Source organism: Salvelinus fontinalis, chromosome 16 (genome assembly GCF_029448725.1).
Source record: "Salvelinus fontinalis isolate EN_2023a chromosome 16, ASM2944872v1, whole genome shotgun sequence".
Classification (NCBI taxonomy): domain Eukaryota; kingdom Metazoa; phylum Chordata; class Actinopteri; order Salmoniformes; family Salmonidae; genus Salvelinus; species Salvelinus fontinalis.
This window is the reverse complement of record NC_074680.1, coordinates 2,716,834-2,732,304: the sequence shown is the minus strand read 5'-3', so window position 1 is coordinate 2,732,304 and position 15,471 is coordinate 2,716,834. Positions and strand designations below refer to the sequence as shown.

Here is a 15,471-nt window from a genome sequence, read left to right as displayed (position 1 = left end):
CCTACACCAGGCCGCCGGCATGGGAGGATGTAACCCCTTCTCTCAAAACTTCTTGTAGATTTGCTGCACTAAAATCTCACCGCAAAATATTTATCTGTTGCTTCAATTACCACATATACAGTATCTTCTGTGATTTCCGCTGCGCAGTGCAGTTGATCACCATGGCTATAAACGAAAGAAATCCAACCTTACTAAAACTCATCCTCTCTGGATCTCTCTCAGGCCTTCTCACTGGGGGGCTTCCAGTTGAATCACCCACCCTTGGGCTATCCTCTACTCACTACCTCAGCATAGGAAACTTTCATTCCCACTCAAACTCTGGCAATCTCAGCCTGTCTCTCTCTCACAGGGCACTTCGGCCCCAGCTGCATGGGCACCCCCGCAGTTGACACACAGTGCGTTCTCTATCCCAACTGTACACTCCCTCTGACTATGCCCTCCTGCACATTTCTCACACTGTGGGATCTCCCTTCTACACACTGCTGCAACAGGTCTGAATCCTTGCCACGTAAAGCACAGTAGCGGGTTTGGAACATATGCCCTGACAGAATAGAAAATATAAAGTAAACTGACCTTATCAGGTAGACACTCTGTGTCAAAGCTCAATAAGACAGACAGGGTATTCTCAGACTTGCCAATGCCACCGGGTCCACGTTTTCACTAATCAGCGGGCGTCACAAACACCAGGAACATTATTTTTCATTTGATCCACCTCTACACTCAACGCTACCCTACTGAGCACCCCTTTGAGCGGCGCTCTGTTCGTTCCGGAGAGCAAAGCACGTCACAGGTTTCCTCTGGGTGGAGGATGCACAAAAAATAAACAAATCCACTTCTCAAAACTTTCACGTATGTATCCATTCCCAGTTTTCCCTTTACCCAGCTTGACACAAGGTATGGGTCGGCCAAAAAGTAGCAATCCACTCATTCCAAAAATCTCACTCCCACCATTCCAAAATCTTCTCCGGTAGGATTCACAGGGCAAACATTGGAAGTCTTTACCACACCGGTCGCTGCAGGTAGGCCCACTTCATCCTGGTCTGGCTCAAACTCAGAGAGCTCACCGCTGCCAACCGACTCCATTTTGAGATTCTCAAGAGAGCAAGAAGACCTAAAGGTAAATAAGTAAAGTTACTTGGTTTGTATTTAGGAGACGAAGGTCTGAACTTACCGCCATTCTTACGCTTTTGTGTCATCGCACCTCCTTTGCAACAATGTTGCAATGTGTCATCTTCTCTAGTTCAATGACAACCAACGCTTCATTGAAGAATCCCTACTGCTGACCAATCACCGACGATTGGGTATAGACTTCGGCTACCGAACTTCGGCTTGCCTCAGGAAAAAATCTTGTGTGCACGAACAGCCGAAAAAATGCTTGCCTAAAACCAAAACAGTGACAAAATGTAATCAATCTATGCACGCCATAAACTGTTTTGGTCGAGAAGCATGTGGACGCCTTAATACCCACAAGGTGGCGTCCAAACCTCAGGCCTGCCTGAGTTCATCCATTGAGGAAAACAGTGAGGTGGGCCTGTTTCCACCACATACTATTGCAATACTACTATCAATATTTCAAGTAAGAAGTACAATTTTACTGGATATTATTTGCATGCTTTTTGGAAGGACTGGGCACCAAAAATATCTTCCAAAAAGAACATCACTGGGGAAAAGAAAGAAACAATTCACAGAACAGGCGTAGGTCCAGGCCTGATGATTGCATAGGCTTACTTGAGTAAATTGTTGTCATTTTAATCATTCAAAACATACTTTTCAGCAACCAATATCGTTGCATTAAATGAAAAATATATAAATTCTGCAACCTGCAAAAAATACCTTTTTATTATAAATCTGAACAAATGCATTCCATGATCCGAGAAGTATTCAATTCAAATGACTCTCAATCAATCAAATGTATTTATAAAGCCATTTTTACATCAGCAGATGTCAAAGGGCTATACAGAAACCCAGCCTAAAACCCCAAACAGCAAGCAATGCAGATGTAGAAGCATGGTGGCTAGGAAAAACTCCCTAGAAAGGAAGGAACCTAGGAAGAAACCAAGAGAGCAACCAGGCTCTGAGGGGTGGCCAGTCCTCTTCTGGCTGTACCGGGTGGAGATGTATAACAGAACATGGCCATTAAGGCCAGATTGTTATTCAATATGTTCAAACATTCTTAGATGACCAGCAGGGTCAAATAATAATAATAGCCATTGTAGAGGGTGCAACAAGTCAGTACCTCAGGAGTAAATGTCCGTTGGCTTTTCATAGCCGAGCATTCCGATGTCGAGACAGCAAGTGTGGTAGAGAGGAGGAGAAGGTCGAAAACAGCAGGTCCGGGACAAGGTAGCACATCCGGTGAACAGGTCAGGGTTCCCTAGCCGCAGGCAGAACAGTAGAAACTGGAGCAGCAGCACGACCAGGTGGACTGGGATAGCTAGAAGTCAAAGCCAGGTAGTCCTGAGGCATGATCCTAGGGCTCAGGTCCTCTGGGAGGGAGAGAGAGAGGGAGCATACATACATTCCCACAGGACACCAGATAAGACAGGAAAATTACACCAGAGATAAGACTGACCCTAGCCCCCCCAGCACAGACTATTGCAGGATAGATATTGGAGACGGGTGGGTCGGGGGACACTGTGGCCGACGATACCTCCAGACAGGGCCAACCTGGCAGGATATAACCCCACCCACTTTGCCAAAGCACAGCCCCCACGACTCTAGAGAGATACAGACCACCAACTTACTACCCTGAGACAAGGCTGAGTATAGCTCAGGAAGATCTCCTCCACCGCACGAGCGCAAAACCAGACAGGAAGATCACGTCTATGACTCAACCCACACAAATGATGCACCCCTTCGAGAGACGGCATGGAAGAGCACTAGTAAGCTAGTGACTCAGCCCCCATAATAGAGGCAGAGAATTCCAGTGGAGGGGAGCCGGCCAGGCAGACAGCAAGTGCAGTTCGTCGTTCCAGTGCCTTGCCGTTCACATTCGAACCCCCTGGGCCAGACTACACTCAATCATAGGACCGACTTAAAGGTTGAGACCGAGTCTGCGTCTCTCACATGGATAGGCAGATCATTCCATAAAAATGGAGCTCTATAGGAGAAAGCCCTGCCTCCAGCTGTTTGCTTTGAAATTCTAGGGACAATAAGGAGGCCTGCGTCTTGTGACCGCTTGGTCCTTGTAGATATGTAAGGCGGGACCAAATCGGAGAGATAGGTAGGAGCAAGCCCATGTAATGCTTTGTAGGTTAGCAGTAAAACCTTGAAATCAGCCCTTGCCTTAACAGGAAGCCAGTGTAGCACTGGAGTGATATGATCAAATTTGTTGGTTCTAGTCAGGATTCTAGCAGCAGTGTTTATCACTAACTGAAGTTTATTTAGTGCTTTATCCAGGTAGCCGGAGAGTAGAGCATTGCAGTAGTCTAATCTAGAAGTGACAAAAGCATGGATTAGCTTTTCTGCAGCTTTTTGGATAAAAAGTTTTAGATTTTTGCAATGTTACTAAGATGGAAAAAAATCTGTCTTTAATTTTCTTTATGCTCGTCAAGAGATCAGGGTCCAGAGTAACGCCGAGGTCCTTCAGTTTTATTTGAGACGACTGTACAACCATCAAGATTAATTGTCAGATTCAACAGAAGATCTTTGTTTCTTGGGACCTAAAACTAGCATCTGTTTTATCCGAGTTTAAAAGTAAAACATTTGCCGCCATCCACTTCCTTATGTCTGAAACACAGGCTTCCAGGGTAGGCAATTTTAGGGCTTCGCCATGTTTCATCAAAATGTACACCTGTGTGTTGTCCGCATAGCAGTGAAAGTTGACAATGTGTTTCCGAGTGACATCACCAAGAGGTAGAATATATAGTGAAAACAATAGTGGTCCTAAATTGGAACCTCGAGAAACGTTAACTTACAATTGATTTGTCAGAGGACAAACCATCCACAGAGACGAACTGATATCTTTCAGAAAAATAAGATCTAAACCAGGCAAGAATTTGTCCGTGTAGACCAATTATGGTTTCTAATTTCTTAAAGAATGTGGTGATTGATGGCGTCAAAAGCAGCACTTAGGTCTAGGAGCACGAGGACAGATGCAGATCCTTGGTTTGACACCATTAAAAGGTCATTTCTAACCTTCGAGTGCAGTCTTAGTGCTATGAGGTCTAAAACCAGACTGAAGCATTTCATATACATTATGACTTTGAGAAGCCAGTGAGTTGCTGTGCAACAGGTTTTTCAAAAAAATTGAGAGGAATGGGAGATTTGATATAGCCAATCGTTTTTTTACATTTTCTGGGTCAAGGTTTGGCTTTTTCAAGAGAGGCTTTATTACTGCCACTTTTAGTGAGTTTGGTACACATCCGGTGGATAGGGAGCCATTTATTATGTTCAACATAGGAGGGCCAAGCACAGGAAGTAGCTCTTTCAGTAGTTTAGTTGGAATAGGGTCCAATATGCAGCTTGATGGTTTATAGGCCATGACTATTTTCATGAATGTGTCAAGAGGTACAGGATTAAAAAACTTGAGTGTCTCAATTGATCCTAGGTCCTGGCAGTTCTGTGCAGACTCAGGACAACTGAACTTTGGAGAAATGTGCAGATTCAAAGAGGAGTCTAATTCGCTTTCTAATGATCATGATTTTTTCATCGAAGAAGTTAATGAATTTATCACTGCTGAAGTGAAAGCTATCCTCTCTTGTTGAATGCTGCTTTTTAGTTAGCTTTGCGACAGTATCAAATACATTTTGGATTGTTCTTATTCTCCTCAAATTAAGATGATCGAGCAGTAGTGAGGGCTCTTCGATATTGCACAGTACCGTCTTTCCAAGCTAGTCGGAAGACTTCCAGTTTGGTGTGGCGCCATTTCCATTCCAATTTTCTGGAAGCCTGCTTCAGAGCATGGGTATTTTCTGTAAACCAGGGAGCAAATGTCTTGTGACGAATGTTTCTAGGGGTGCGACTGCATCTAGGGTATTATGCAAGGTTAAATTAAGATCCTCAGTTGGGTGGTTAACCGATTTTTGTACTCCGACGTCCTTGGGTAGGTGGAGGGAGTCTGGAAGGGCATCTAGGAATCTTTGAGTTGTCTGAGAATTTATAGCACGGCTTTTGATGATCCTTGGTTGGGGTCTGAGCAGATTATTTGTTGCAATTGTAAACGTAATAAAATGGTGGCCCGATAGTCCAGCATAATGAGGAAAAACATTTAGATCCACAATATTTATTCCATGGGACAAAGCTAGATGCAGGGTATGACTGTGGCAATGAGTAAATCCAGAGACCTGTTTGACAAAACCCACTGAGTTGATGATGGCTCCAAAAGCCTTTTGGAGGTATCTGCCATAACTACAAGGTCTGATAGGAATTCAGGGAACTCAGTGAGGAACGCTGTATACGGCCCAGGAGGCCTGTAAACAGTAGCTATAGAAAGTGATTGAGTAGGCTGCATAGATTTCATGACTAGAAGCTCAAAAGACAAAAATATATATATTTTTTGTAAATCGAAATTTGCTGTCATAAATGTTAGCAACACCTCTGCCTTTTAACGGGATACGGTCACTAGTGTAACCAGGAGGATAGGCCTAATTTAACATTCATCAGGCTTGAGCCATGTTTCAATCAGGCCAATCACATCAAGATTATGATCAGTCAGTGGCGACCCGTCATTCAGGACACCTGTTTTGAGCCCAACATTTTTTGCAAAAAAAAAACAGTCACATCAGTTTGTAAACAATTAAAAAATATATATCATTGAGTTAATAAAGCCACATACAAACATGGTCGCTTTAGTTGAGTAAGCAGCTCCAAAATGCAGATAGCCAGGTGTAGTGGTGGTAAGGATTCACTCCATGGTGCTGAAAAGAAAGCTCTGCTGTTGGGACAGCGTTATGTAGGCCCTAACAGTTCGTGAGCACCGTTTGTCACCGTTATAGTGCTATTAATGTATTGTTTAGGGTTGTGTAGTGACTTTGCTGGCATGTATCTAAAACATTTGAGTTTGCCCCACCAACATTTATATGCTAAAATCGCCACTGTGATCAGTGATTAGTTGATTGACTATGACTGCCTTGGAAGTGAGGGATCTAACATTAAGTAACCATATTTTGAGATGTGAGATACCACAATCTCTTTCAATAATGACAGGAATGGAGGAGGTCTTTATTCCAGTGAGATTGCTAAGGCGAACACCGCCATGTTTTTTTTTGCTCAACCTAGATCGAGGCACAGACACAGTCTCAATGGGGATAGCTGAGCTGACTACACTGCCTGCTAGTGGCAGATTCCACTAAGCTGGCAGGCTGGCTAACAGCCTGCTGCCTGGCCTGCACCCTATCTCATTGTGGAGCTAGAGGAGTTAGAGCCCTGTCTATGTTCATAGATAAGATGAGAGCACCCCCCAGCTAGGATGGAGTCTGTCACTCCTCAGCAAGCCAGGCTTGGTCCTCTTTGTGGGCGAGTCCCAGAAAGAGGGTAAATAATCTACAAATTCTATCTTTTGGGAGGGGCAGAAAACAGTTCAAATCAAATCAAAGTTTATTTGTCACGTGCGCCGAATACAACAGGTGTAGTAGACCTTACAGTGAAATGCTTACTTACAGGCTCTAACCAATAGTGCAAAAAGGGTGTTAGGGTGAACAGTAGGTACGTAAAGAAATAAAACAACAGTAAAAAGACAGGCTATATACAGTAGCAAGGCTATAAAAGTAGCGAGGCTACATACAGACACCAGTTAGTCAGGCTGATTGAGGTAGTATGTACATGTAGATATGGTTAAAGTGACTATGCATTTATGATGAACAGAGAGTAGCAGTAGCGTAAAAGAGGGGGTGGCAGAACCAGCGATTGACTTGTGAGACTGCTGTAGAGCTCATCACTCCCCCTTACTGGGAAGGGGCCAGAGACAAATACTCAATGCCGACATCTTTCTAGCTGATTTACACGCTGAAGCTATGTTGCACTTGGTGACCTCTGACTGTTTCATCCTAACATCGTTGGTGCCGACGTGAATAACATTATCCGTATACTCTCTAAACTCGCCAGTTTTAGCTTTAGCCAGCACCATCTTCAGATGAGCCTTTACGTCGGTGGCCCTGCCCCCTGGTAAACAGTGTATGATCTTCAGATGAGCCTTTACGTCGGTGGCCCTGCCCCCTGGTAAACAGTGTATGATCTTCAGATGAGCCTTTACGTCGGTGGCCCTGCCCCCTGGTAAACAGTGTATGATCTTCAGATGAGCCTTTACGTCGGTGGCCCTGCCCCCTGGTAAACAGTGTATGATCTTCAGATGAGCCTTTACGTCGGTGGCCCTGCCCCCTGGTAAACAGTGTATGATCTTCAGATGAGCCTTTACGTCGGTGGCCCTGCCCCCTGGTAAACAGTGTATGATCTTCAGATGAGCCTTTACGTCGGTGGCCCTGCCCCCTGGTAAACAGTGTATGATCTTCAGATGAGCCTTTACGTCGGTGGCCCTGCCCCCTGGTAAACAGTGTATGATCTTCAGATGAGCCTTTACGTCGGTGGCCCTGCCCCCTGGTAAACAGTGTATGATTTTCAGATGAGCCTTTACGTCGGTGGCCCTGCCCCCTGGTAAACAGTGTATGATCTTCAGATGAGCCTTTACGTCGGTGGCCCTGCCCCCTGGTAAACAGTGTATGATCTTCAGATGAGCCTTTACGTCGGTGGCCCTGCCCCCTGGTAAACAGTGTATGATCTTCAGATGAGCCTTTACGTCGGTGGCCCTGCCCCCTGGTAAACAGTGTATGATCTTCAGATGAGCCTTTACGTCGGTGGCCCTGCCCCCTGGTAAACAGTGTATGATCTTCAGATGAGCCTTTACGTCGGTGGCCCTGCCCCCTGGTAAACAGTGTATGATCACTGGATGATTATTTTTTAAGTCTATTGTAGGTAATGGAGTCGCCGTTGACTAGGGTTTTCAATTTGTCAGAGGTAATGGTGGGAGTCTTCGGTGGCTCAGACCCCGTAACCAGAGAAGGCTCGGCCTCTGACTCCGACTCGTTGCTTAATGGGGGGACCCGGTTGAAAGTTTCTGTCGGCTGAATGAGCGATACCGGTTGAGTATGCCGGCAGCATTTCTTTCCAGAAGCCTTGAGAAAATTGTCCGGCTGCTGGGATTGTGCGGGGGATTTATACTACTATCTGTACTTACTGGTGGCACAGACGCTGTTTCATCCTTTCCTACACTTAAATTACCCTTGCATAACGATGGCATCTGAAGATATGCTTGAAACACGGCTATCCTCACCATAAGGCGATAGTTCTGTATATTATGAGTACAGCAACTGCAATTAGATGGCATAGTGTTAATGTTACTACTTAGCTTTTTCGGCTGGTGGAGGTCCTGTAGAACAATGGCCAGATAAAGCGTCAGGGGTAAAAAAGTTGAATGAAAAAAGTAGAGCGAGGGGGAAAAAGACGTTGGTAAATGTATTAAAAGCAAAAACCGAAAAGTTTGGCAGGTAGCCAAGTAGCAACAAACAGCACAATTTAGGACCCTAAAAATTAAGTTGATATAGTTTTCATGCTATAATATCTCAATGCAGAGGTCAACTGTAGGCCAATTGCCACCTTGTCAGATATCAATCCAATTTGTGATTGCTTGAGCTTTTGACCGATTCAAGAGAACTGTCCACTTCCCCACTGGTAAAACGTCTATTCCTTCCCCCCCTCCAATTCTTTTAGTCAATATTGAGCACACTCAGCTGAAGGCAGTAAGGGTGCATTGTGTGACAGAAAAGGACACTGCTATCAAACAATGGCCCAAGAATGCATTTGAGGCACTATCATGTATCTGTACAAGTGGTGGGCCTCGCCATTCAAATCAGCCTTCCCTATAGAGGCCCAATTTAGGATTATTTTCCCCCATTCATAACCCAAAAATGTTTATTGTTTTACCTTTGTTCAAATGTAACATGTGCTCATGTAAAATCAATGAATGAATGAGGAATACATTGATGTAGTCAACCCATCAAAGCACTGGCAGTATAGTCTACATTAAAAACATCAAGGTTTTACACACAAAACAATTTAATTATATTTCAGGAGACAGATAAATATAATGTATGACCGGAGCACTTAGTGTCTTTATTTTGCTCACTGCTACTGTAACTCGACACATTGTATCAGCTGCTGCACTTTAACTCTATACTCTCATAGAAACAATGTATGAAATATTTTTTTTTGCTTTCAATTCAACCAAACGGTAGGATGGAGGGTGAGGCCCTCTGCTGGATGGAATGCACACATCAGAGCTACATTAACAACGAAGAACTTCATGAATAGGGAGGCAGGCACTCCTCTTTAATTGATATCATTTCTCTTCATACTGTATGTGTAGTAACTACTGCTTAATGATCAACCCCGAGAAAAATGGACCCGATATGATTTAAAGTGTAGAAATGTAGTTGAAAGTACTGTACAGATAAGTGAAAGGGCCAAATTGAAGCAACTCCCGCCCTGTTTTACATTCATACGCATCGTCACTTTGTTTTGATTTTGTCCACTTTGCTATGGAAACCTTTTTTTCCAAAAATGTGCTAATCCCTGTCAGTTGTCTCGGTTGCTGTTAGGCTATGTGATCTGTCCCTAACTCCATTCTCTATTTTTGTGCTTCCTTGTGCTGCCAAGCCCCTGACGTAATGCTTCGTGTTAATTATTAGCATGTGGAAAGCAATGCCGAGACTCGCCTCTGGTAAAACAAGAGTAGCTTAACTGTAGGGAGAATAGTTAGTCAAGATGGCAAAACACACAGATCCGGAGTGAAGGGGCACCGCTCCCCACAATTGTGTACTTTGTTGCTGCGTCCTGCGACCGACACAACCGATACAACTGTGCCTAGAAGTGAGTAGCCTAACGTTTTAACAATTTTCTTTGCAACTTTTAACAAGCTTCTGGAGTATTTTTGTAGACTCTTGTTTGAGCTGCTCTCTTGTTGGCTGTCCAGTAGGACACCTGCAATATAGAAAATGTGCTACTAAGTACTAACCTAAAAAAAATGTGATACAATAAAAAAAAATCTCGGAGAATACAAATATATCCAGCTGGACATTTATTTTGTAGACATTGACGGTTGGTATTTACGCGTATAAATAAGCGTCGGAATGGTTAACGCGCGGTTCTGGATCTCATGAGTTTATGGAAACTAGTATACATATGTGTAGAATTACAGTGTAGCATAGCTATGCATCGGCCACATTTTGGGAATGTTCTAAGACTCCGCATTTGAACTCAATTATTTCACGTAGAGCCAAGTATTCCTTTTCCTCGAGACGAATCGCATCACCTCCACATTTTACAAATGATCTAGCCTATCCTCGGTGCTCATGTAGGGCTATGATTGCCCCAATGCTGATGATGCAAAGTGGCCGTTTTTGAGACCCGTTAGTGCTGACATGGGGACTTTATTTTAAGGTACGACATTGAATACGAATGCGGTCTTTTCATGCGAGGTTATTTGTGTCGCGTCGACAGTCCACAGATTATACAGTCTACAGGCTATCTTCGAAACAATGTGTGGTGGAATTTAGTAATTTATGCTTCATCATATAGTACAGCACACCGATGCTTTGAACATAACTCATTCATAGACGCTAACTACCTTTCGCGCCTTCCGACGATAGGCTTCGATCTACCGTTCTGAACGTTAACGCATTACTTGCGGTAAAGTTTTTGTGGAAAAGGGACACATCTTTCATATCGGTGAGAAATAATTAAAATGGTGAAATTACTACACACCTTTTTATAGGGTTAGTGTTCCCACACGGCCATATCTCCATGTTACAGCGCTTGTTTCTGGAAGACAGCTACCTAGCTTGCTCCTGACACCTGTGTGTGACGGTGTCCACATACGTTCGATTCACCTAGGGGCAAACTGAACCCATGTATGTGCTTGCATAGGCTACTCCCAAAATAGCTTCGCTTGACAAATTAGAACACTGTTTGTTCCTCCTGAGCCACCATAGCAACAACATAGCCAGAAACACTTCCTCAAAATAGTTTGAATGATCTAAGATAAATCAAGAAATCTGTCATTACTTTTGAGGTTTTTGCCAAGGAGGTCTTGGGGTATTTTCACACAGTCCTTTTTAAAGGAACCGATGTTAGTCCTCTGGGGTAAAAAAAGCGAAATAACTGGGGTCTCTTTGTATTCACACTCGCCTAGCCTTTGAATGAGGACTCAACTCTTCTGCCAGTTCGCGTAACCCATTTTGTTTTATTATTTACATTGACAGCCTAGGAACAGTGGGTGAACTGCCTTGTTCAGGGGCAGGATGGCCTTGTCCGCTCTGGGATTCGATCCAGTAACCTTTTGGTTACTGCCTACTTACATTTTGTAATAATTGTATTCAGAAGATACAGAAGACATGTAAATATTATTGGTAACAGAATAAATAGCAGAATAAATAATGCTGTAATTGAAAATTGTACAGCCAATGTAGGCTACTGCCCCTTTTAAAAGGTAGAATAGATTTTGTATGCTACAGTATTTTGTGATTCTTACCAAACATGTTGTCTTCTCACAACATTCAAACCCCACAATCGAATAAACAGCTTACGAAGCTCTCTCTTATAGATCAGATATTGCAAACAAATAATCGGAACTAAAAACTACACACATTTTGGAATTTCTGTGCGTCTTTGACAATCGCTAATCAATATCCAAAAATGGCACACGTTTTTCCCGCAAAACTGCACATCAAAATGTTCTCTCTTGTGGCACCAATGTGAGAGGTTTTGGCAGGGGCAAAGGTGTTGCAGTAGTGTGTGTAATTACAAGTCAACCTGGGGAGCTTTGTGTTCTTATTACCCTAGAAAAAGGAACTGGTCCATGGAATTCAAGCGAACAGAACTCAGACCACCTCTTAAGATTGTCTCAGTTCTGTTTGCTTCGGGAGCTCTTCTGAGGGGTCCTTTTGGAATGTTAACCATTCACCAAAAATTATGCGAACTGCACAGAGGTCATAAAAATTGTCTGAAAGGGACCAAGTGTGAAAACACCCTTAATTGTGCAATTTTACATCTAGCTAAGATGTTTGGTGCAGTATTTTTCATTCTTTCGTTGAATGATAACAAACACTTAATGTTCCCACTCCTACTAGAAGAAGTACTGTTGACCAATCACTGATGAAGGGGAGTAGACTTCGGCTACCGAACTTTGACTTGCCTCAAGAAAAAATGTGAGCTCGAACAGCCCGAAGAAAAACCTGCCGAACACCGAAACTAACAAAAACATCACAAAAATGTGTCCTAATATATGCACTAACTGCTTTGACTGGGAAGCATGTGACAAGCTTTAGCGTAACTGGGGAGGAAGTGTAGTTCGTCAACTGGGGGCACACACACTGTGCAAAACTGCTACAGATAGTGATGCTTTTTTTTATTTGAAAGATAATTTTTTGCTGATATGCCCTTTATCTTTCATATGTTTCGCAAACAATGGTTATTTCTAAACATTTAAACATAGTGTCGGAATTGTAGTTCACACAACCATGGGCGACGCGAACCACTGAAAAGGCTACGCAGGGTTTTTTTTTGAGAGCTACTTTGAACATAGCCGTCTGTAACATTAAAACATAAGGGACCAGCGCCCTTCTCTTTAGAAATACCAGTCGGGATGTTGCGCCAACTACTGACAATCATATTTTTTGTCCCGGTGGTGAATACCACAGCCCGCATCTATACGGTAGAGCGTAACTACTTTTAGATGAAAAGTATGATACATACAGGCTTTGTTGCAGTAAGGAATAGGTGTCACTAATATCGTGATTTTCAAAGGAGAACAGTTTCTTCCAATAATCGTCAATTTTCAAGTCTGCGGAGAGCAGTGTTTGCTGAAGCAACGGTCACTGTCACATTTCCTCAGTGTTTTCTTATTCACGGTCGGTAAAGACTTTGCTGGATGGGTTTTGGGACGCTGTGTGTGCGTGTGTGACCATGTCTCTCAACCATTTATTTCCATAATTTCAGGTCTAAGGGGGATCCCTGTGGAAAATGGCAACAAGGGTAACGCTGGTGTGACAGCGCAGAGTGCAGGAAGAAAGCTGACTCTCCCGTCTGACTGTTAACCCCCGCCCTTTGGCAGATGCACCAAGGAGAGCACCTTGCTCCCCTCAAGCTGAAGCTACACTTGCAATGCTAAAAGCCCGGATGATGTTATGCCACTTGAACTGAGCACACCTACTGCTGTCCACTCAACATCAACAACAGAAACGGGCAAAGAGAAGAGCACAACCAACCCGAGAAAGCGAGAGGAACACAACACAAGCTTTGACAAAAGTTCAACCACCACAGCACCAAGACCTCCGTTAACCTAATTCTCTCGTGACACCAGGGGGGGGTCACTCTAACTGGTTTCCCCGTTCTGCTTCGTGCCTGTCCCCCAGACCATGATGTTTCGCGACCAGGTGGGTGTCCTGGGAAGCTGGTTTAAGGGATGGAACGAGTGTGAGCAGACGGTGGCTCTGCTGTCGCTGCTGAAGCGGGTGTCGCGGACCCAGGCCCGCTTCCTGCAGCTGTGTCTGGAGCACAGCCTGGCCGAGTGCACCGAGCTTCACGTGTTGGAGGGGGAAGCCAATAACCCAGGTAGGCCCACTGACACACATTATCTCCATCTTGACTGTCCATTGAAGTTGATGATTACCAATGGCTGTGCTCCGTTGAAGTTGGGGAAGGGTTAGTGCTTCTGGTACTGATGCCACTTCAAAAACACACACACATTTGAAGGTATGTCATTCCCTATAACAGCCTTACGCACTTCTACAGACAGCGAAGGGTTAACCGTGCCCATTGCCCAGTCAGTGTATTGTGGCATGGCAACGATGAGGTCATTGCACTAGCTGGCCTCGCACCATCTTTGAATTGGACACCAAATCATACATGACTCCAGTGCTCTGCTGTGGGGATAAATCAGTTGGGGGTCTGGTTTGTGTCATCAGGCCGGTACGTGACTATGGAAACACCCTGGCAACCAAACTGACTCATGAAAAATAGAGTGGAGCTCTGGCTGGTGTGCTGTGATGATGAGAAAAAACACTGTGTGTGTGTACTGATCTGATGTCTACAGCTGTATAGCTGGTACCACCACTGTCTGCACTGCCTTAATACGTATTGATGAGAAACCGTCTGTTAAGATGGATACGTTATCATTTTCTCCTACACACACACACACATAAATGCACAGCATGCACACACACAGCAACATGGGTTTCCCATCAGAGTTTATTGTGGGCAGTGGCTGCCTCTTTTAGCCTCACCTTGCTTCTCTCTCCACTGTGTTCTCCCAGTTATACAAGGAGGTTATAATGCAGTATGGCCCCTTACTGTTCAATATAAATATGGACGTGTTGCCATAGACTTCCAGTCATTGCGCTAACGCGAGTAAGCAATTAGTAACTTTCTTCAAACTGCACATCGAGACATAAAAATGGTATCAACTCGTTACATCTGCTACTGGGGAAATAGATAAAGGGCTTCTTTGGCAAAACCCCCAAATATCCCCTTAAGCGGGTCACTCCCACGCCCTAGTCAAGTGTTCACTGTCAGAGATCACAGGAGGCAGAGAAGACTCGGCGAGGACGGGTTCAAATCATCAACTCGTGGGTTTATAGGAATAGTTTAGCTCCATTTGGGATCATACTGCTTTAAGGAGCTTGTTTTAATAGTAGGCTGGTCCCATATCTGTTTGGCCAACTCTTATGGTCATTGTCACGCTGAACAGATCTGGGAGCAGGCTAGTGGTTGTACAGTGGTGGTGAACTGGACATGAATGTGACTGTATGGATCTTGATGCTATGAAGTGTCGCCAATCGGCTGCTCAATGGGTACATCCCAGTACCTCTGGATATCTGCCTGCCTTGTTTCTCTTACTTCATGACAATTGATGTGTAAATGGACTGGGTATATTTTCTCATTGCTGTTTTCACCTACTGTATTAAATCCATTCAGATTAGCAATCCTGAAGGAGAAAGTGCAAGCAAATAAAAACACAACCTAAGATTATTAGGAACACTGTTTATAGCTACTTAGCCATTTGTCTGGGTCTTGCCACGCCTGTCAGCCTCACCTGTGTCAGCCTGCGGTCGACCCTGCTTCCGTTGACTCGACAAGTTGAGCGGGACAGTCGGCAATGCCCCCAGCAATGGAACATTGTTCCAGTGCTGCTGCAATGTTGTCTATGGATCAATTATGTGGCTATACATAGTCTTTCTGGAATGTAAGGACTACTGACTGTCTTCGCTCTCTGTCTACACTGATATCAAGTGTGTGCCGGTTGTTTGAGTCGTATCTATTGTCATGTTCATTGTCATCTCTTCAGACACAGAAGTGTGGATGGCAAGGAACATTTTTTTAAATCATCTCAAGCTAATTGGCTCAGACAGATTTTAGATGTGTAAGTTTAACACTTGTTGTGGTTGTCGTCAATTTTTTTAATAGTTGTGGGAGAATTGGAAA

The 15,471-nt window shown here is 44.1% G+C and overlaps 1 protein-coding gene across 6 annotated transcripts in view; it reads left to right on the top strand.

Annotated features, from left to right (window-relative positions):
• Positions 1 to 9,538: 9,538 nt before the first annotated feature.
• LOC129812526 (protein Smaug homolog 1-like) overlaps positions 9,539 to 15,471 on the top strand; it is a 116,445-nt gene continuing 110,512 nt past the window's right edge. For 2 of the 6 annotated variants that reach the window (XM_055864155.1, XM_055864152.1), the window contains exons 1-2: positions 9,539 to 9,861; positions 12,988 to 13,602. In XM_055864155.1, the coding sequence (XP_055720130.1) occupies positions 13,407 to 13,602 (196 nt within the window). In that variant the 5' untranslated portion in view covers positions 9,539 to 9,861; positions 12,988 to 13,406. The remainder of the gene's footprint in view (positions 9,862 to 12,987; positions 13,603 to 15,471) is intronic. The other 4 variants (XM_055864153.1, XM_055864151.1, XM_055864156.1 and 1 more) reach the window with 3 other exon arrangements.